The 23,517-nt window shown below is 41.7% G+C and overlaps 1 protein-coding gene across 1 annotated transcript; it reads left to right on the top strand.

Annotated features, from left to right (window-relative positions):
• The first annotated feature begins 471 nt into the window (after positions 1-471).
• On the top strand, positions 472-22,437 carry usp10 (ubiquitin specific peptidase 10). The gene is made up of 8 exons (XM_078401552.1): positions 472-575; positions 799-854; positions 994-1,097; positions 4,277-4,376; positions 7,309-7,486; positions 9,976-10,141; positions 20,195-20,339; positions 22,364-22,437. The coding sequence occupies exons 1-8, from the start codon at positions 496-498 to the stop codon at positions 22,435-22,437; spliced, it is 903 nt and encodes a 300-aa protein (XP_078257678.1). The 5' UTR covers positions 472-495.
• Positions 22,438-23,517: the final 1,080 nt, after the last annotated feature.

Genomic DNA, 23,517 nt, shown 5'->3' with positions numbered 1-23,517 from the left:
TGTAGAGATGATTCACAGAGCTTGATGTAACCTATTTAATTTTCATTGTAGAGATTGCATGATTAGCATAATACTAAATTGAAAGAAATCCAAATTATTCTAACTTTTCACCTGGAAAGATTTTGCGTTTCTTGTATTTTACATAAGGGGATGGAAGAGTGTGGAGAAAGGAAATTTCCATTCTGAATGATGATGCATCCTCATTTGAAGAAAAGGGCAGATTTGTTGAAAGGTAGATAGGAAATTAGTGTGGTCAAGATATCTGTGTTTTGGCAAACTTGGAATGGGAAATGGAAGAGAAGAAAAGAGGGAAAAGGTGAGAAAGGGAAAAGAATAGCTATTGTGATTTTGTTAAGATTAGTATTTACATTATTTTTTGTTTTATTAAAGTGTACTAATATTGCACTTTTGGTAAGTAATTGCTATGGATTGAAGATCGATGTTCCCTTAACAAATGTGATATAGACTCTGCAAGCTTTGGTTGCATGTCCACCCATGTATCACCTCATGAAGTCAATTCCGATGTTTAGTGAGACACAGCGGCCGCGCAGTTCTACACCAATGATCGACAGCTTGTACGTATTGCATATTTGTGTGTATTTGTACATGCAAAATATTTTTATTTGATTAAAGCTGTCAGATCACCTAAAAGTAGAATGGGATTTGTGTAATTTAATTTGAAGTCTGTCCCTTTTAAGAATCCTCACTGCTATCATTTATAAATTATCTTTAAAGAATTGCTAAGATTAAAACCAATACGCTAAACTGCAAATTGTTCTCTCTTGATGATTTAAATAGCGTCCGACTGATGAATGAGTTCAGTACAATGCCAATACCCTCCAAGACAAAACCGGGTAAGCAATTTGTATCTTTAGTGGCTTTGTGCTCAGAAAATTGACTGAGCTTCATATTATTAAGCAATCATGTGGTTTAATTATGAACGCACTGCTGTAATATAATTAATTAATTGCAATCTTTCATGATTATTAAAAGGTACGGGTGATAAAAGTATTAAAGATATTCGCACTGGAATTCCTTTCGAACCAACCTACATTTATAGACTTCTGACACTTATCAAGTCGAGTTTATCTGAAAAGGTAAGTTTAGGATAATGTTGGCACTTGAGCAATTTTTTTTTGTTTAATTCCCAAATGGTGTTTTGGAGATTCCATTGTATTGACTGTTACCAAGTCCTTTTCAAACCACTGCTATGGTTGCAGCTTGAATAAGCCATGCTGCAGTGAAATTCTGTAAACAGAATTAAATTGAATGATTTGACTCCCTTGTGCTCATTAACAATCCAAATTGGCTTTAACATTTTTATAATTCATAATGATAAAATCCTCTATGTAAAACAGTATGTCAAAGTGGAATATAAAATGGCAAAGTTATTGGTGGCGCAGTGCATGGTGCCATGGATTGGGATGTGAGTTTATGCCCATGACTTGTCCTCTTCTCTCTCCTCCCCCCACACCTCTGAATTGTTCCGATCTCTCTCGTACCAAAGTGGGAGGTGCTGAAGAGAGGCCGTGCCCTTCCTCACAGTGGAGAGTTGTCACCGAGCCATGCTCTTCCTGTGATGCTGAAAGGTATTTTTTAATAATCATTAGTTGTTTTTGACTGTCTCTGTCTGCAACTGAATTTTTAATTTTTCCCACCGCAAGTCTCTAACGTAACAATCACTTTTCCTGATTGGGGAGTGCTGGAGACCTGCTCCCAATCACTCTTCTATTGCTGGTGCATAGTCAGCTGTTAGGTGAACGAGAGTGATGGCCCTCTAAGCTTCCTACCTTTTTCGAGGAAAGTTCTTGTGACCCTACCCATGTTACTGTTACCATTGGGGGATTCCTCCAACCCTCCTCTCCACTCCCAACCCCTGCCCCCAGAATCATGGACATCATTTTTCATTTTCACAATGCACTTATTCGAGTTCTGACATTGTACAACACTGTGCTACCATGTGCAAATTATTTTTCACTGCAAAAGGCTAATGTCTTGTGATATGTCAGTCCATCTACAAACATTTTAATTAAAATTGCTGGTACATTAATATATTTTCAAGATGTTTCTCATATTGCTTTTGTCATAAGTAGTTTGCTGTCAATTACCGAAAAGAATATTGAAAGAAATGATGGAAGTGGTAAACACCTGGTGTGTATCCAGATTAAATCTGCGATACACAGCAGACCGTTCCTGCAGGTGACAACAAGGTGTCTTTCTATAGAATAAAGGGTTATTTGTATTAAACTCATGCAGCAACTGTCCAACTTTAAAATCGGTGATTATAGCGTTACTTGAATAAAGTTTGCAAGTAAAATGAGTAATAAGCTGGTTTCAGCATGACTCCAGCAGAACTTGTGATAGCTAGCTAATTGGTGCTGACCTTCAAGCCTATTCTGTTTAAATTGGTAATTACCCAAACTCGATGAAGTTCAAGTTAAATTTACATAGTTTTATATTTATCAGCTGATTTGTTATCTGCGTATTGTTAATGGGCTGTGTATGGCTGAATGTAGGTAAAGTCACGCAGTCCTCCAGAGTTCCTTCTTGTGCTATCTATGACTTAAAGTATCTTCTGCCTGAAGCTTTCTGGAACTCAGCACCATATGTCTAGCCTCTCGTCTAATTAGCACGCGATGGGAATGGGTTTGAACTCTGACAGGTGCAATGCCGACAATTCACCCAGCCTCATGGGCTTCAAACCAAGCGATCTATGCAATTCTTGAAGTAAAAATGGAGCGGCAATTTGTAACCTCTACAAGTTGGGCACGGGGGATTTGAGAGAATTTGAATTATGGGGATCATTAGAATGACAACTGCTGTGAAGACGAGGAATCTCAGCAAGGCACCTCTCTCCCACCACCACAGAAATATGTTTGATGCTTCCAGAGCTCTGTACGGAACTGTAAGCAGCTACTTATGTTAATGCTTCTCCTTAAGAGAGTACTTTAATGACTTCCATTATTTTTGTTGTCTTGGAAATGATGTCCGAGGATTTGTGTGTACCTCATTTGAATCAAGCAGCAAAGTTAACAAGTGAATAAGGTTTTTCCAGCAGTTTTTGTTAATGGAGGCGATTGTGTTACAGCCTCTGCTCCTTTATTTTTGCACCAATACTAATTTTGTCATATTGGTCGTATTTTTCCATAAGTTGTACAAGACCCAACTTGGAGGTTGTGCAGGGTAGGAGCGCAAGAGGCTGAGGGTGATCTTATAGAGGTGTGTAAAATTATGAGGTGAATGGATAGAGTAAATATGCAGATTCTTTTACCCAGGGTAGGGGAATAAAAAACAAGAGGCCACATGTGAGGGTCAAGATTCAATACAAACCTGAGAGGCAACTTCTTTGTATGGAGGATGGTAGGTATATGAAACGAGCTGCCAAAGGAGGTAGTTGAGGCAGATACTATAATGACATTTAAAAGACTTGGACAGGTACATAGATCGAGAAGGTTTGGAGCGGTTTGAGTCAAATACGGACAAATAGAACTAGCTTAGATGGGGCATCTGAAGAGCCTGTTTCTGTGCTTATGATGATGACTATGGTCAGGTCACAATTGGAAAAAGCAGCTTCTGAAATGGCACTATAAATTGCATTGCATCATTCACATGAACTAAATGTAATTTGGGAGGGAGGTGCTTGGCTGTATACTGTTATTAATTTGAAGACTGATCTTAATTTTGCTGCTGTGGCAAGTTGACTCTAAGCCAAATGTTTTTTTCAAATATTTTGCCTTAAGATTACTGAGTTATTAAATTTAAAAATAAAAAAATTACATTTTGTTTCTTGCCAGACTTGGGCTTTAAAAAAATGAAATGTGTGCACTTAATTGATACTGTCTGATCTCTAAAGTGGGTCGTTGCTTTAAGAAATTACTTGACTTAATTTAAGTTAAAACTTAAGTGACGAGACAGAGATGCTGCTTGATGACTCAGAGATTCAACTGAGGGTTTATATCTGTTTCAGTAGTCCACATTTTAACAAACGTTACCATGCCACAAACTGGAATAGGAGCAGGCCTTTCTTTAGCACCTTGTCAACACAATTTTGTTCATAATGGATAATTACCTGCTGTCTGGGACTTTGCTGTCTTTTTTATTTGCTGCATTCATCTACATGACGACTGCAGATAACAAAATAATTGGGTGGCTCTGAAAGACTGTTCAAGGTTTTGTACATGTTCAAATGTTATTTCTCCTGCTGAGACTTGTATCCATTTGTTTTTCATTGTATTTATTAAATATTTTAATTTATGGGTCATGCTATTTTATTCAGGGTCGGCAAGAGGATGCAGAAGAATATCTAGGATTTATTCTAAATGGTCTTCATGAGGAGATGTTGACACTGAAGAAACTTGTTACTCCACAGGATGAAAGTAAGTGACCCGTAGCATTTTGTAATGGCCTCCTCCCCAAAATTAATTCCAAAAAAGTGATTAGTTTGTAACATCATCACGCAGAAGGCTTTTGAATCCCTTTTACACAATCTGGTTATTGTATTTTTGGTGTTTGTTGCAACAGATGTTAGTTGAATCCATTAATTTTCTAAATTACAAGTTAGATATTGTGTTAACATGTTTTAAAGCGAGCTGTGCAATATTTCTGACAGTAGTCCGTCTGATCCTAAAATGAAAAGATAACTAGAGGGTCTTGACCGGAAGCATTGCCTTGCCCATGTTCTTTGGGGATGCTACCTTGCCTGATGGTTTGTTCCAGCACTTTGTCTTGATTTGAGCAAACTATTATTTGAAAGTAGATATAATAGAAAAATTAAATAGTATGAACATTTTTCTAAGTGTAATATTTCTGTGCAATGTATCATACAAGTCAATCTGATTCAAGTCATAGTCTTAGAGTCATACAGCACGGAAACTGGCTCTTTGGCCCAATTCATCCATACTGGCTAAATTGCTCAATCAAGCTGGTTCTATTTATGTCAGAACTAATAGGAACAGGTTTAGGCCATTCGGCCCATCAAGCCTACTCTGCCATTCAATCACGGTTGATCTATCTCTCCCTCCTAATTCCATTCTGCTGCCTACTCCCCATAACCCCTGATACTCTTTGCCCGTGCCTGGCCCATATCCCACTAAACCTATCCCATGTATCTATCCGTGTCTTCTAAATGCAATTCTATCCAACTGTATCACTTCCTCTGGCAGCTTATTCCATATAAACACCACCCTCTGTGTGGAAAAAGCTATCCCTTGTGTTCCTTTTAAATCTATCCTCTCTTGCCTTAAACCTATGTGCTCCAGTTTTAGATTTCCTTACCCTGAGAAAAGACTCTGTATTTACCCTATCTATTCCTCTCATGATTTTAAACACTTCTATAAGGTCACCCCTCAGCCTCCAATGATCCAGGGAAGACATTGTTAGCTTATCTTGTGTCTCCTTGTAATTCAAACCATCCAAATCCAGTAACATTCTCCCGAAGTTGGAACAGTACTCTGCTCTGTCTGAAGCTTTAAATCTCTGAATGTGTGTTTTTATTTTTAAATATATGCTGCCATCAAATTGACAGTGGAAGAGCTGTATTAATTTGATGCAAATTCTTTATTTTAGGGTCTGGTTTTGACTGTTTTGCTTTGCATGACAATTGAAAATTGCTCAGTACTTATTTTGTCATGACAAAAGAGGCAGTCATTCAGCTCATCAAGTTGATGCTAGTTCTGACTAATCCCATTCCCACACTTCCTGTAATTGTTATTCTTTCACAAAACCCAATTTATCCTCCTCCCATTCACCCCCATCTGAACTTGGGGAAACTATGGGTAAAAATTATTCTGGCCTGTGCTGACCAATTTTGGTGATGTGGAAGGAAAGTGGGGTACCTGAGGGAAACTCATGGGGTTAAAGGGATAATGGTGTGTCTATTGCAATGTATATTTGATTAATTCTACTGCTCAGTTTTCAACTGGAGAATAATCATGATTTAAAATTGAATCTTGAACTTATTACCTCATCTTAAAATATTACTGGAAATTTACTTTGTGCAAAATATGATTGAGTGAGCGCATGCTTAAGTTGCACCTTAAAATGTTTTGATGCCTCCAAACTAGTTCATTTCAATTTAATACTTGGAAATTTTAATATCAATTGTGGAAAGGCAATTCCCTTTTTCTGGGGAAATAGATACAAAATGCTGGAGTAACTCAGTGGGACAGACAGGATCTCTGGATGGGTGACGTTTTGGGCGAGACCTTTCTTCAGACCCTTCTCCCGCTGAGTTACTCCAGCACTTTGTTTCTATCTTTGGTGTAAACTAGCACCTGCAATTCCTTACTACCCTTTTTAGTGAGCCAGGTGTTGTTTTTTGGTGGTGGTGACTAACGATAGTGAAATTAACAAACCCACATTATATGTGTTAAAGTGTAGAAGAAGCACTCTGACAACATGAACCATGGTGAGTTTACAGAGTAACGGCAGCCTTCATTACCCAAAAATAGAGAACATTTTCAAAACGCCCTCTCTTGAATGAGAAATATAAAGGGTGAAAGTTAGTGAGCATTTTAAGATTGCGAAATTGTTTCACTGTATACGCAAGTGTAAACATGAGTGAATGGATGAGTGGGACTGAGTGGGGTAAGGACAAAGATACCAGCAGTTTGGATGGCCAAGAGGAAGGAACCACAGGCTGACCTGGTCAGCGCTGGGTGGGGTGGGGGGTAGTTGGAGAGAGAGAGGCATTGATGAGGGAACAATTTTCCTGAGGCAGGGGTAGAATGGGTCTAGAGATGTGCCCAATGTTTGTTGTAAACAGTCTATTGGTCTATTATGCATATTTTAACATTGTAGTTTTTCGGACCAAAAACCATATGCCAACAAAATGTTCATCTAACTTTGGATTAAACAAGTGGGCTCTTCAGAAGATTTAACATCAGTGAAAACTTCAAGTTTTAGCTTTGAGTATTGTGAGAATCGAGAAAAGTGGGGTTAGTTCAGATATGCTGAAATATGGCCAAGTTCAGATCAGCCAAGAATTTATTGAATGGTAGAACAGATCTCAGGTTTGAATGACCTATTGTTTTTTTAATCACGTTCGTCAACTTTGCCTCAGTTTTTTTGTCAGTCCTTTTTCATGTGGAATCAAAAACAAATTCAACATTTGTAGACTTTTGTGCAACTAAATAGTGTGCTGTGCAAATGAGTACAGAAAGGCAAGTATACATCTCAATGTCTTTGTGACCAAGACAACCTTGGACTATACAAGGGAGCTTTTATAAATGTTATTTCTTTAGAGACTGCAAAAGTAGAAAAAACTGGCATAGCTTATCTTGGAAGTATTTTGCTTATTAAAAAACACAGAAAATGCAGTTTCAAATGGACCTGAATCGCAACAAGGTGCTGAAGAAGTCCTGGAGGAGCAAGGTGAAGGTAGTGAAGATGAATGGGAGCAAGTAGGTCCCCGAAATAAAACCTCTGTCACACGGCAAGCTGACTTCATTCGCACTCCCATCACTGATGTGTTTGGTGGGCACGTACGGTAATTATTGTTCAATTTTTTTAATTATTGAAAAATGCATGTAATTTTATTTGTTGTGGATATATGAAACTTCTGGGGTTTTTTGTGTAGCTAAAGCATGTACACCAACTCCATAGAGCTCTGCCACATGAATGAACATTAGTGTAATGGCAGTTTCTATACCATCTCGAAATCCCACTTCGATAGCCATTACTTCTCGGGGATGAAATGTAGTTATAGCTTATGCACACGTCGCACCCTGATATGACAAAACAAATCTTCCAAACTCCTTTTCTTCATTAATTGGTTTTATTAAAGTAGCACAAATCATAGAGTAATTCATCAGTTTCCGTACTTTATCAACTGTTTCTTCTTCAAACAATATCTAGAAATTCTTGCAGTTATTACCGTATGGTTCTTACAAATATAGCTGGTGCGAGCGCATGGTAAAGAACTGTATGCTCACCATCCTCCGAGTCTAAACTGACCCACAACCTCTGTCGACACACGAGCCTCCTCCCATCTAGACTCTCCCAATTACGCATTAAGTCACACCCACAAGCAGGCAAAAAAGACATAAACTAGAAATATTAAAACATAGCCATAACACAATGACAATAACTGAATTAAGCATAAATGGTTCCTACAATTAGTAACTTTTTTGCTGTGACACTTGATTAGTTTTTCTTGGACAATTTTTTTTTAGTATTTTATAAATGGGGCTCAATAACTGCTCCCCCTCAGCATTTTATACTATGGAAACTAAGCCCATTCAGTGTGGCAATGCCAACTGTTGAATGAAAGAGCCAGTATGCAAAGTTAGGAGTTTATTATCCTTAGATTAAGTGTTTGCCAAAATAAAGAGGAATGCAGTACATTGGTCAGCACTATGGTTTCAGAAATGGATTCTGAAAAATGCTCTATGTGCACTTCAGAACTCCAATATGTTAAAAAAAAGCTCCATGACCAAGTGCGCTGCAGTATTGACCAACATGTTGAGCTATTCACAATGCACATGACTTAATTTGAGAAAAGTTGAATGGTGAAATGAAAAATAGGGCAATTTCTTTCAATAATTTAAAATTGATAGACAAACTTTTTTTTAAGGCCTATTTTCACCATTTGAAAATATTTTTTAAAGGATAATCTGATGACAGCAAAAGGAAACCCATAATATGGCCAGAATGGAGCCCTTAAGCTAAAAAGATGCAGAAGAAATGCACCATTTGGGATTCTGGGCAGACATAGAAAATAAACTATCTACAATGCCACTTCTGGAAAATCTGTTGAAGCTCTCATTCTCTTTCACCATTAACTTTTTATTTTGATTTAAATATCAAACTTTTTAATAAATGTATAATCACCTCTGGTGCAGATTGTCTTGGGCAAGGTATTTGTTTCAATGGTTGTTTAGGCAAAAAAACGCCCAATAAGTTTCCCTCCTTGCAATTTTTAAACTTTGCTTTGCAAATACTGTCCTATTTTGAAGTTACATCAAAATAGGTACCACGGTTCTGAACATAGGTAAGGCTGACTTAAGTTGCGACAGATTGCCCACAGCAAACTGGATAAAACTTTGAGTGAAATGATATTCTGACGTGTTCAAAAATTAAATCAATTTTACATGGTACAGAGTAGATGTTGTTCCATTCCTCAGCTGTAAAAGAACAATTATAATTTTGGTTTGGGGGCAGCAAGTATGAATGCATAAACAGTGCAGAATATGCAAAATGTAGGTATGCAAACAAATATTGAAGACTTTTGATCTGTCTTAATGGAGCAAGGCGTACCTTGGAATTGATGCAGAATGGGATATTGGTTGAAAGATCTGAATTTATGCGCATACAACTTTGAACTGTTGCTAAGAGCTCCAAATACAGACATGTTTCCATGTTTAATGAGGAGATTTTTTACAGAGCTGGCTGGGCTGAGTGTTATTTTGCCATGTCTGATTTCAATCCTTGGTGAATTCTGAGTGGTCTGATTTTATTATCGACTTTGAATTTGTGGTTTGTTGCAATTACATGGCTTGACCACTGGATCTGGAGTTGTGTATAGTCTACACCAGCTAAGGATGGCTGGTTTATTTAGAAGTTGGTGACAATACCTTTGAGATATAGTTAGAGGACAGAATATAGAATTTTTGAACTCTAGGAGAAACTAAAAAGTTAACACAATTTATATTCTCAACTGGAAAAAATTGCAGACCTCTGGCGCTGGGGGGTAAAGCATTGGAGAGGAGCTAATTTAGATCTTTTGAAGAACTGGCATTTTTGTGCTGCATTAGGTAATGTTGGTCAACCAATTTATTCTGCAAAATGTTTTGTTGGTCAAAGTGGCATGTGAAAATTAGTATTTGGTTTGGATTATTATTAGCAAGGATAATGTTCTCATGAGGTATTTTTTCAATTGGATAGATATTTAGCATTATTCCAAATCAGCTTCTCATTATTAAACTAATAACTTAAAGCATTCAAAAATATATATACGGTTTTAAAATTTTCCTTCAGGTCTGTCGTATACCAGCAAAGCTCCAAGGAATCTGCCACCCTCCAGCTGTTCTTCTCACTGCAGCTTGATACGCAGTCGGAGAAGATTCGTACAGTGCAGGATGCTCTGGAAAGCTTGGTGGCCAGGGAGTCTGTTCAGGGATACACCACTAAAACCAAACAAGAGGTAGATGTCTATAAATAAAATGGATTTCAAATACATATGGAAATCACTTGTCAATTCTATTACTTTAAACTGTTTATTGAGTTTTATTGTGAACTAATAACAGGACTACTGAAACAATATTTTTCTTAACTTTAGATTTTGTCGAATGTAGAATATATGCATTTGTTTACTTGCCTGAATGCACTTAAACAACGGTGTATCTGTTTGTAGGTGTATTTTATGTAGTCTATGTGGTGGCAAATTGCAGATATGTTCTCCGTGTACTTTCAAGTACATGTACTTTAAATTTAGTCGTTTTAATATCAAGCCATTTACCTGGAATTTTGTTGCCGCAAGATATAGCCTATATATATGTTTTTAAGTGCAGAGCATCAGCAATGTTGTGTCAGCCATTTTGGACTCTTGAAATTCTTTTTTTGTGGTCTGGGCATCAGTGTGAAGGCCAGCATTTATTGCTCATTCTTAGTTGCCCTTGAGAAGGTGGTGGTGAGCAACTTTCTTGAATTACTGTAATCTTTCTGGGGAAGGTCCCATAGTTCTGTTGATGAAAGAGCTACTGGATTTAAACCCAACAGTGATGTTGGTATCCCTATTCACTTGCTGTCCTTGCACTCTATAGTAGAGATCCTGGGAGATACTGTCAGTGTAGTCAAGGCAGGTATGTTTGTAAATTATAGATCTTGCAGGCACAGTGTGTCAGTGATGCAGGGAGTGAATGTTATGGATGGTGAATTGCAAATCACGAGGCTCTTATTATGCATGGTGTTAATTCTTGAGAGAATCATCTGGCAAGTATTCTAAGTATGCTAAGTTTGCATATATGCAAACATGGGTTGCTTTATTTGCTACTTGTTGATTATATTTGAATCTCCCCCTTCAGAACTTAAGGTGAAAGGTAGATCCTTGATATAGCATCTGAAGATAATTTGACCAAGAGAACTGCTCTGTGGAACTAGGACTGGGATATTTGCCCACAACCATCTGTCTTTGTGTGGGGTGTGATGAATTACTGTATCTTTCATTCAGTGCTCCATAACATCAGTTTTACCTATTCCTGGTTAAAAGTTGCCTTGATGTCAAAACAGTTTTTCTGTCGTTTAGTTTAATTTAGAGATACAGTGCAGAAACACATGACCTTCGGCCCACCAAGTTTGTGCCGACCAGCGATCTCTGCACACTTGCACTATCCTACACACACTAGGGGCAATTTACAAATTACCAAAGTCAATTAACCTACAAACATGTACTTCTTTGGAGCATGGGAGGAAAACTGAGCACCCGGAGAAAACCCATGCAGGTCACAGGGAGAACATACAAACTCTGTACAGACAGAGGTCAGGATTGAACCCGGGTCTCTGGCGCTGTAAGGAAAAATAACACTATTGCTGCGCCACCGTGCCACCGTTCTCCCCTCAGCATTTCAGTTATTTCCACTGTGGTTGTGATGGGGTCTCCTGCCTTTCAGATGAAGTTTGGTTAACTAAAAATGTACCTTTTTAAAAGTCAGGGCAGTGAACTGGGTGGCTTGGGATTTATTCCTGAAAAATAATTGGTTTCAATGCCACATGTTTAATTTTTTTTCTCAGTAATTATTCATTACTATGATCTCATTATAAATGAATAAAGACACTTTCTTCAGTTAGACACAATATTCCTACTTCAGAAGTCAACCTAATGATCTATGACATTCTAATTCAACATCCTACATTGTACTTTTAATTAACTTTTACTTGGCTTGGAGGGACAAAGTAATTCATTGGGATCTCCCTTGAGATTCTCCGATTCAGACATAAGAAATGATATCCACAAGACTGAGGTGCAAAAAATGGGCACCAAAGCCTATAATTCACCATGGCATTTATATAACCAATTGTAATTTAAATTGAGTAGACCCCAATACATATAATGAGTAAAGGGCACATTGAATGGAAGCTAATGCAGTGACAAGTATTACTGCCAGGTAAAGCACCTGCCTACAGATATTTATTCTTCCCCACCGCCTGGTTTGACAGTTGTCATTTCCTTTTGTCCCCACCTCCCCAAATTTGTAACACGTCCCTCCATGCTTTATGTAGGACAAACAACTAAATCATGTAAGGAGACAAAATATTTGATCACCCATGATTTTTATGCTATTGATCTAAATTTGAGAAACATAATTGTAAACTATTTATGTATTTGTGCATCCAGCCTTTTGGGATTTGGGATGTGCCGATGGGAATTGTGGAAGGATCACCATTGTTGAATTGCCTTATTCTTTAGCATGACATTTTGGGGTACTTGGAAGCACATGATAAAATAAGCCGAAGTTAGTATGGCTTTGTTAAGGGTAGATCTTGCCTGACAAATCCGTTGGAGCTTTTTGAGGCAGTGACAAGCAGGATAGACAAAGGAAAGTTAGTGGATGTTGTTTATGTAGATTTTCAGAAGGCCTTTAGGAAGGTGCCACACATGAGACTGCTAAACAAGATAGCCCATATTATTAGAGGCTAGGAGATTGGCTCACTGGCAGAAGGCAAAATGTGGATTAAAGGCAGCTTTTTCTGGGTGGGTGCCGGTGACTAGTGGTGTTCACAAGGATCAGTGTTGGGTTTGCTACTTTTCATGTTATGTTTTATGATTTGGATGATGGTATTGATGGCTTTGAGGCCAGGTTTGCGGATGATACAAAGATAGTTGGAGGGGCAGGTAATGTGGAGGAAGCAAGGAATCTGCAGAAGGATTTGGGCAGGTTGGGAGAGTGGGCAAAGTGACAAACGGAATACAGCATAGTAATGTGTTTAAAGGGTCTGGCCCTGTACTCGCTGGAGTTTAGAAGGATGTAGGGGGATCTTGATAAAACCTACTGAATAATGAAAGGCCTACATAAAGTATGTGGAAAGGATGTTTCCAGTAATGGGAATGTCGAGAGCCAGATGGCACAGCCTCAGAATAAAGGGACGTAACTCAAGAATGGAGATGCCACAGACAGCTGTGAAGGCCAAGACATTGGGTATATTTAAAGCGGAGAGTGATAGGTTCTTGATTAGTAAGGGCATCAAAGGTTACAGGGAAAAGACAGGAGAATGGGATTGAGAGGAAAAAATAGATCAACTGTGATGAATGGTGGAGTGGACTCGATGAGCCAAATGGTCTTTTTCTGTCTTCTGGTCTTCATGTTCCTTTCCCTTTAATTGGGAGAAGTGCTGCATTTCAGTCATGCAGATCTTATAAGAAGTGTAAAGCATCTTTGAATTCATTACAGTGTAAGGGGTTTCTGCGCCGAGCTTTCGCCCGACCTAAGGTCCCCGTGCCTTGCTCTGATCCCTTGACCAGGCCGTGCACACTGGTTCCCCGTGAGTGGTTCGACCCACTCACCCCTTACGGTTCTAGACACTGGACTTAGATGCAGGAGCTCTTATAGTGCAGAAAAATTCAACCAGACCAGATTTTAAAACCAGGGTTTAAATGAAAAAGGCTTTTATTCAGCACTTGGGACTATTGTCCATGAATACTTATACAGTTCTATAATACATGTCTATAAAACACATACCGAATCACATGAATACTTATAACTATGAATCATAAAACACACACAGTTCTATAAGACATATACACGACTGTAAGATGGGGAACGTACGACACATCGCAAAATTGACCAACACACACTCTTTACACACCCAACGTTTATTCAAACCACCCTCCCCTCTACACTAAACTATGTCCAGGATATGCAAGATCTGGGTGCATGCTCACCATGGGGCTATTACTGGGGTTACTGGCTGTTCGTTTTGCAGTATTTCTCCTCGAGTTGCGTGCCTGTTCCTCTCTCTTGCATCCGTTCTTCTTGCCTGTTTTTTCTTCCTCCTGCATCCGTTTTCTTGCCTGCTTGCGTTCCTTGCAGGTTTTCTTCTCTAGTTGACTTCACTTAACTTAACTTAACTTTTTCACCCAAAAGTAGTGGCCAGTTATACTGTTTCTGACCCGTCCTATCTCCCGCCAGATCTTGGAATCTCTTTGTTCAAAAAGATATGTATGAGGTTTTCTTCTGATCTGCGCTTATGTTCGGGGATACCGGGGATGGTCAGACGGTGTAAATTGGGATTTCATTGTGAGGTGATGGGTGTTAACTGGTTTCCCATCACCTACCAGGTAGTTTTCTATGGGCTATTGTGCCCCCTCACTGAGATGAACTGTTATGTCGGCTTGGGGCATTGTGAGTATGCTGATGTCAGCGCCCCAGTGTCTGGACTCCGACCTGGTTTCGTAGGTTTCTGCATGGCCAATACCCATCCTTTGTTCTGGCCATGGCTTTGCAGAAAACCTAGAGACTGGGATGTAAGGTTTTTACCTTTTGTGGCTGGTCACGAGGTCCTGCGGCCATTTTAGGACCCACGGATTGTGACATCCTTTGTTAATCTGACCGCAGCCTTTCTCCGCTATCAGCCCCAGTCTCTTGTTTAAAATGTCCAAACTGCAGCTCTTTGGTTTGGTGTTGCTTTCCAAATGAGGGAAAACTTCTCAAATCTTACAGTCCCTCCTGTTGATTTGCATAACCCCAGCTTATCGAATCAATTAAATAATGTGGTTGAGCAATGTTTTCCCGATTCTCCATATCCAGACCCCTGAGGTTTTAACTAAACTAGTGTTTCATTGCGAACGTACAGTCCCCATCTTAGGCTGACCTTTACTGCCCGTGTCCCGGGCAAAACTATATTACATGTACATTTTCATATCGGACATATACACCTACACCTTGTCCCAGGCCGATGCCTCCGCCATCCTCCTACTGGTGTCAGCTGTAATGTAGGACATGAAAACAATACAACAGTAAAACGATACATTTTTTTTACATTCCTTCACAATCACTCTTGATACAAATTCGAATACAAAAACCTAGTTTATACAAATTTTAAAAGGGGACAATATAAAACACAGTCTACTCGGTGCGGAGGGGGGGGGCACGTCCTCCTAGCAGCTTGCGGCTGGGTCCTGCTCGCCCACCCGCACGTAACGGTCTCTCCATTCCCCTTGATGTACTTGGTTATTGAGGTGCTGCCCTCTTTTACATTTTCCCCTTAGTGGTTTTTGGGCACTCACCCTCCTGTGCTACTGCCAGTGGAACTGTGGGAGGTGTCATGCGTGGTCTGGTGATGAGTTCAGTGGCGTTTACCCGGATCGGGGAAAGGGGGACCCCACAAGCCCGCGAGCTAACATCCCACCTCATTCCCTTACCGTCATCCTGCCACTGTCTCTGGAAAAATATGCTGTTGCCCGTGGGGCAACGATACCTCGAACCCCACATACACATATAAATCCCCTCATCCGGTTCCCACCATTTGTCCCAACACACACTCAACTGTTCTTTAGTCCCAGAAATAGTCCTGTGAGTGTCGTTGTTAAGTCTCTCCCACTCAACAGTGGAGTTGGCCATTGTCCTGCTCGTTTTCCTCAGCCACCACCGCCTGCTCGCGGGGACCTTCCCCGTGCATACCAGGCAGATCCTTTTGCCAACGGTGGCGCTGATCTTTTGGGCGATGATCTTGATTCTCGGGCACAATAATGAAGCGTCCCGATAAGCAAAACCTGGGGCGCTGGAATACTCTGAAGAGTTCGATCCCAGCCACCCTGGCCACCGGCCTTCATGGAAGTAAACTGCGGTCTCCTCCGCTTCTCTCCTTCCAGTCCCATCGGTCGTGATGGCCCGGAGCAGCCGTAGACGATGATGTCCTTGGTGTGGCCCCGATAGGTCCACCCACATCCGATCGCCGTGGCAAAGATCCACCATACGAGTGCCTCCTTCCACTCCAGAAAACAGATAAAGAAGAATGGAATAGCCAGCCTCTTGGGGAGCGCTTGGCTTTGTTAAACGCCTCTGCGGGCGGGTCTCTTGACCCCCAGCCTGCACCCCACACCCACACATCCTGGACGCATCAACTTTATTTAAACGCTAACTATCCCCACAAAACTTATCTTAAATAGCTTATCCTTATCTAAAATAGCTTATCCTTATCTAAAATACCTATCCTTATTTATATTATCTAAAATATAATACAGTGCCGCCTTCCCCGGGCGGCTCAGCTAATCCCTGTCAGGGTTGCAGCGGGTCGTCCCCTGCGGCTGCACCACGCTGTCTCCCACCTTTGATCCTCCGCAGCCTGTCGCTGCCTGGCGGGGGCTAGGTCCCCTCCGGGACGTAAGCTCCCTCCTCCCTACTTGGCTCCCGTACCTCGGGGCGTGATTGACCTCTGGCCAAAACTTCCTAAGTTGGGGTTTCCTGCTGGACCTACGGAGGATCACCTTAGACACTGCCCCCTGGACAGCCTGGCTGAGGACCGGTTCCTGCCGTGCCGCAGCTCCGGTACCCCCCGCAGCTGCCGACCCTGGCCCCTCCTCATCCAGCTCTGCCCCCTTGGTGCTGGGTATACCCGCGGCATCCGGCCTCACTCTACCTGTATCTACAGGTGGTGAGCCTTCGCTCGCTACCCCCGCCTTCCTGGTGCATGAGTCGGGGACGTTACTGTCGTCCCCCTCCGACTCCTCTTCCTCCGTAATGGGATCCAGCCCCTGGTCGAGCTGATCAGGCTCTTCCTCACCCGAATCCCACCCAAAACGGGAGACCCTCCATTCCTGGAGAATTTCCTCCCCCCTCACGCAGGCAACCTTGCCTGTCTGCGTGACCTGCCTCATCCTTGGCTGTGAACGCGCGCCAGCCTGTTCCTTCCCTGTGAACCCCGCCAGTGCGAAAGGGACCCCCGTGGACAGGGGAGAGTCAAAGGGTTGCTCTGTGTGGACCACGGTGCATGAAGCCCCCGTGTCCGACAGGTAACTGCCCCTTTGCCTCTCCACTACCATCTCCACAAGCGGCCTCTTCCACGCATCGTAGCGGAGAGGACACAGATAGGCAGGCTGCGTGGGCTGATGTCATTGGGGAATGTCCAGTGCCCCCCTCGCACCCGGGGAACCGGTAGCGACTGCCACCTTCCCCTGGGCGGCCATGAGGGACTGCATCACCTCGATCATCGTTTCGATGATCTCGGGCTTAACTGGGACCTCGGTGCGCTGGGTGGTGCCAACGTATCTTCCTTGGTGTGGGCCCTGCAATCCTTCTGCCAGTGTCCCACCTTACCGCACCTGAAACACTTTGACTGTGTGGTAGGGTTACCCTCCTGTCGCCACTCCTTTTGGGCCAGTGCAGTAGCCTCCGCTACGTACACCTTCCCTTTTTCGAGTCGGGTAGACGTACTCCGGGTGTTTCTATACCCTACCGTGAGATGGTCTAAAACCACCGCCTCCGTGCTATTTGTGGGATCAAACCAGGCTTTTGCCTGTTCCCTGACGGCTGCCAGGCTGTTTGACACCAAGCATCGGAGCCACTGGGCTCTCCCATTCCCGACCAGGACATCCCTGGTCCCTCTTTTACTCTCGTCTGAGAGGCATTGGAGGATCGAGCTGTCCAGGGAGAACAGCAACATTTTTGCCCGTTCTCCCTCGTCGCAACCGTTGATTGCGGCGGTTTGCTCGATCTCCCTAAAATGCAGCGAAGGGTCCCCTGATTCGGACAATTTAATTACATGTCCGATCATAGCTCTTAACTGCTGGGAGCTGTGGGGCACCACGATCTCGCTCTGAATGGGTCCGGCGTCCCCATTCAGCGCTGTGGGTCCCCGTCTGGTTTCCAGGACCGGGCACATGGGTACCGGTGCCGAGTATTCTACCGGGAGCTCCTCTCTCTCTCTCCCCTACACTACCCCTTTTCCAGGATGCCTCGTAGCTAGGGGAATTGTGGAGTCTGGGGGCTGAAGCCACCATGGTCTTTCTAGGGATCGGAACCGGGACCTTCGCACCCGCTAGTGACTGGCCCGCGGGGGGGGTTCATCAAACAGACCAGCCCGCTTGCTTTATTTAAAGCACCCCGCAGACCCTCTATCTCCTGCAGGCAGGCCCCGTGGTCGGCCCCTTCCGACCTGTCCTCCAAAACCATTTTATAGGCTGCCCTAACTCCCTTAAGTTTCTCTTCCTGGGTCTCCAGCTGGTGGCTCAGGGAAGCGCACTGCTCCCTGAGCTTGCCCTTACTGCGCATAGCCTCAGTGATCTGGCACTCCATCAGCTCTACCCTGGCTTCGTGGCGGTTGGTCACAACCCGGCGCTCCTTGTTTAAAGATTCCAGAGCCTCAATCAACTGGTTCCCACCCGCAGCCTTCTCCTCTACCTCCTCCTGAAGGTCTCTGATCTGGGCTGCCTGTGCCACAACCACACGGTCCAAAAGCTGGACCTGCTTTTTATAGCAGGTCAGCCAGACCGCCTTCTCTACAGATTTCTTATGGGCTGTACTGGCCGTCCACCGGATTGCTGCATCCAGTGGGCGCTTGTCATCTAGTAACGCACACATCAATTGTTTGGTGATATTCACCTTACTAAACACATAGTCCGCAATGCGCTCGTCCATTATGTCCCTAGTTTTAAAATCCTTTTCTGGTACACTATCATCCTGCTGCCAGCGTCCCTTCGTGGTCGCCATTATCTGTAAGGGGTTTCTGCGCCGAGCTTTCGCCCGACCTAAGGTCCCCGTGCCTTGCTCTGATCCCTTGACCAGGCCGTGCACACTGGTTCCCCGTGAGTGGTTCGACCCACTCACCCCTTACGGTTCTAGACACTGGACTTAGATGCAGGAGCTCTTATAGTGCAGAAAAATTCAACCAGACCAGATTTTAAAACCAGGGTTTAAATGAAAAAGGCTTTTATTCAGCACTTGGGACTATTGTCCATGAATACTTATACAGTTCTATAATACATATCTATAAAACACATACCGAATCACATGAATACTTATAACTATGAATCATAAAACGCACACAGTTCTATAAGACATATACACGACTGTAAGATGGGGAACGTACGACACATCGCAAAATTGACCAACACACACTCTTTACACACCCAACGTTTATTCAAACCACCCTCCCCTCTACACTAAACTATGTCCAGGATATGCAAGATCTGGGTGCATGCTCACCATGGGGCTATTACTGGGGTTACTGGCTGTTCGTTTTGCAGTATTTCTCCTCGAGTTGCGTGCCTGTTCCTCTCTCTTGCATCCGTTCTTCTTGCCTGTCTTTTCTTCCTCCTGCATCCGTTTTCTTGCCTGCTTGCGTTCCTTGCAGGTTTTCTTTTCTAGTTGACTTCACTTAACTTAACTTAACTTTTTCACCCAAAAGTAGTGGCCAGTTATACTGTTTCTGACCCGTCCTATCTCCCGCCAGATCTTGGAATCTCTTTGTTCAAAAAGATATGTATGAGGTTTTCTTCTGATCTGCGCTTATGTTCGGGGATACCGGGGATGGCCAGACGGTGTAAATTGGGATTTCATTGTGAGGTGATGGGTGTTAACTGGTTTCCCATCACCTACCAGGTAGTTTTCTATAGGCTATTGTGCCCCCTCACTGAGATGAACTGTTTAGGTCGGCTTGGGGCATTGTGAGTATGCTGATGTCAGCGCCCCAGTGTCTGGACTCCGACCTGGTTTCGTAGGTTTCTGCATGGCCAATACCCATCCTTTGTTCTGGCCATGGCTTTGCAGAAAACCTAGAGACTGGGATGTAAGGTTTTTACCTTTTGTGGCTGGTCACGAGGTCCTGCGGCCATTTTAGGACCCACGGATTGTGACATCCTTTGTTAATCTGACCGCAGCCTTTCTCCGCTATCAGCCCCAGTCTCTTGTTTAAAATGTCCAAACTGCAGCTCTTTGGTTTGGTGTTGCTTTCCAAATGAGGGAAAACTTCTCAAATCTTACAACAGTTTGTAGCAATATTTATATTTATTATGCTTTTCTAATTATGTTCCCTATTTAGCGCTAGTTGGTAAAATTATGTTGGCAGTTTTGTAGCACCAGTTCATTGAATGTCATAAGCTGAAGTACAATTTACTATAAGTAATGTAAATTGACCTAGTTCCCTGTCAAATGTACAGTTTAGAATTTTTGTTAATTTTAATTCATAGTCACGCTGATCCTGATTTGCTTATGACGCTGGTGTAAACATCGAAATTGAACTTTATTTCAATTTGATTTTTCAGGTTGAGATTTGTCGCCGTGTGACCTTGGAAGAATTGCCACCTGTTCTTGTCCTGCATCTTAAACGCTTCATTTATGAAAAGACGGGGGGATGCCAGAAACCAATCAAGAATATCGATTACCCTATTGATCTTGAAATAAGCAAAGGTAAGTGTAGTGTTAACTGTATAATCATGTACAATTAATAGCTACACTGCTTGAAGATAGTTTTATCATCCTGCCTTTGAACTCTGAAATCTATGGGCAACAGCCATCTTAACATACAAAAGGATCTGATCCCATCAGCCATTTTCCTTTTATTCCAACAATGCAGTATATGCAGTTCTGTGCAGGGGAGAATAGATGGGTTTAAGATTTTGTCAATTTAACGCTGAACCGGTGTTTCATGATAGTAGCTAGAGGTGATCACTGTTGTTCTTTTTGCAAAATACTTTTTCTACTGGAACACTTGTCTGACAGTACTATATGTCACAGCCTTACAATTATTTAACTGCTTATAAAGCAAAATATATAAAGCAAAATTGGCTGATAGAGAGCCAGAAAAGACAAAACAGTAATTCTTCACTGCAAAGGGCATGTTCTTTTAATGTCTCAGCTGCTTTTATATCTCTGATTCTCCTTAAAAGTTGCTGATTTTCAGAAATATCAATTCTGATCACATAGGCTCTTTGCCAAGGCCTGCTCAACCAATGTGGATAGGAGATTCCTGCGAGACGAGAAAACAACATAACCACAATGATTGGCGGAATTAAACTAATGTGTTCTGTTTATATTGAGTGAAAGATAATCTAAATGTCACCTCAAATAATTTAACATGGAAGCAGGGTTAACGTCTGGCAGTTAGTTGAGAATAACTGACAAAATTAGGACGAGGAATGTTAGGAGCAGTAGAGTGGAGATTGATTATTTGTGTAAATGGAAAATCTATTTTACTGTTTGAATGATGTCAACTTTCAGTGACCAATTGGTTAGAACTGGAAACACTTGCATCTACATAGTGGCTTTTGTAACTTGAGTTACAAAAGTACCCTGGGGAGGTGGGGGCAAAGGGAAAAGACAGAGGGATCCTGTCAAACCAGGATGGGGAAGAAAATTACTTGAAGACAGCTGCTTTACCTGTCAGCAACACCCATTTCGTTTCCACCCAGAGAACATTTTGTTTCTTTGCTACATTTAATACTCTTTATGGCTATTTCTCAACAAGGTAGAACATTGGTTAATTTCTGAAGGAGGATGGTATGTTGTAATCAGGGAGATATTTCCTCCCTCCTATTTGATCTGATGCCATGGTGTCTGGAGTCAATGTTGAGAACTCCAAGAGCTATTTCTTCCAGTCTGTATGTACTCCTGCTTTTGGTGCGTCTGTTCTGCTAGTGGAATAGGATGTACCCAGGGATTGTGATTGTGTTGTCTGTAAGTATGACTGTGGTTGAGTAGTCATGCTTGTTAGACAACAATCCCCAAATATTTGAGAGGACAACTCTTAGTTCAACTGGGGTTTGATCTGTTGGAATTCAGTTTGATGTCAGGCGGTTTCTTGTCAGAATGCAGTGGTGATGATAAAACTGAGTTTATTTGCTGCACCATTTCAGCAGGCATTTAATCAGCACTACAAGTTGGGCCTGTAGTCTCAAATGGGCCAAATCAGGTAAAGGCTCCTTTACCTGAAGTACATGAGTGCACAGAATTGACTTATTTTTACAACAGTCTGGTCGTACAATGTTTACCATTAATGTGAGATTTTTTTAAATTTCAGAATTTCTGTGCATTGAATAGATCCCATAATCATTAAACGATTTCCCATTGCAAATGTGTCATGTCACCGTCTCTTGTTTTCCAAACTCCAGATTATCATTGTTTCCTTTGGGAGCAGAGGTTTGGACACATTCCAGATTAGATTTTCATCGAGACATAAATATATTCTTACTTCATTAAATGGACATTTAAAGATGTGTCATCCTCAGCAATACCTTAGCAAGAATCTAAGTGGTGTCATAAAGTAATATTCTTCATTTTTCAATATTTCAGTTTTTAGCTGAATCTATTTCTGTTCTTTGACATTTCCCACATTATCCCTTTATATTAAAGCTTTATATTATATCCCTTTATATTAGTCAGAATTGACCTGTAATAAGTGATCACGTTACTAAAAAATATTTCTTCCCTTGTAGATCTCCTTTCCCCTGGTGTGAAGAGTAAGATTTCCAAAGTCCAAAGAACCTATCGGCTCTTTGCAGGTATGTAATTTCTTAAAATTGTTAATCCCTTGGTTTCTGTATTTGTAATGACCATCATTGTTAAAAGAGCTACAATATCTTAGAAAATGTCAATCTTTGGGTGTTAAACTGGTGCTAAATTCCTGGTGCTGCAATTTGACTTGATGTCAAATTGTCTGCACTGGGAAAGATTACTGTGGAGATCAAAATTGTTGGAGCTTTTAAGTTTTACAGAGGGAAAACATCATCTGGTATACAGATGCTCCCTGACTTACGATGCTTCGACTTGCGATATTTCGACTTTGCGATGGTGCAAACGGCAGCGACGCGTAGCGAACCGCAGCTCGCTTCCGGTCTGATCAGTTGTATTAAATGCATTTCGACGTACGATATTTTCTGTTTACGATGGTTTCTCAGGACTTAACCCCATCATAAGTTGAGGAGCACCTGCATTGATTTGTAGTTCTGAAAGATGATGTGAGAATGCATTGTGTCAATTAGCTTGAATAACTTACTCCTCTTTCCTGAAGCTAAAAAATACAGTCTCAGTCTGCTGTATGTGATTAGACCATTTGAACATTTTAAATTGTGATTTTGTTTTGTGACGGGATTTTCAAAGCCCTGTAGGGAAGATTCCAGCACAACATCCAGTCAAATTTAACATGCATGAAACCTAGCAGTTAAAGGAGCAGTTGTTAAGCAATTTCTGTACATTCTTGGAGGAATGATACTTGATACTTAATGTTAACCACTTGGTCTATCATTTGCACACTTCTATGTGTCTGCATGTATTTTTTGTGAGGCTGGATGTTCATATTCTGTTCTTGTACCAGCAGTCCTGATTTTAGAACTGTTCTCTAAGTTCCATTTTGTACGAAATTGGTGCGTTGTTCCAAAATGGTTGACTGCAGACATTGTCCTTTTATTTCCTGTTAAGTTGAATATGCTTACATGGATAATTAATATACTCTTAAGAATTTGCCAATTATGCCAGAGAAGTAGACTGAATATTTAACTTTTGCAATTGCAGGACAGACATATCATGTGTTGCTGCTTTATTTTGTCTAACTGGTGTTCACTTAATCAGTACTTAGAGTTACAATGGTCTG

Source organism: Rhinoraja longicauda, chromosome 6 (assembly GCF_053455715.1).
Source record: "Rhinoraja longicauda isolate Sanriku21f chromosome 6, sRhiLon1.1, whole genome shotgun sequence".
NCBI lineage: Eukaryota > Metazoa > Chordata > Chondrichthyes > Rajiformes > Arhynchobatidae > Rhinoraja > Rhinoraja longicauda.
Note: the sequence above shows the minus strand (reverse complement) of the source record. Positions and strands in the feature narration are given on the sequence as shown.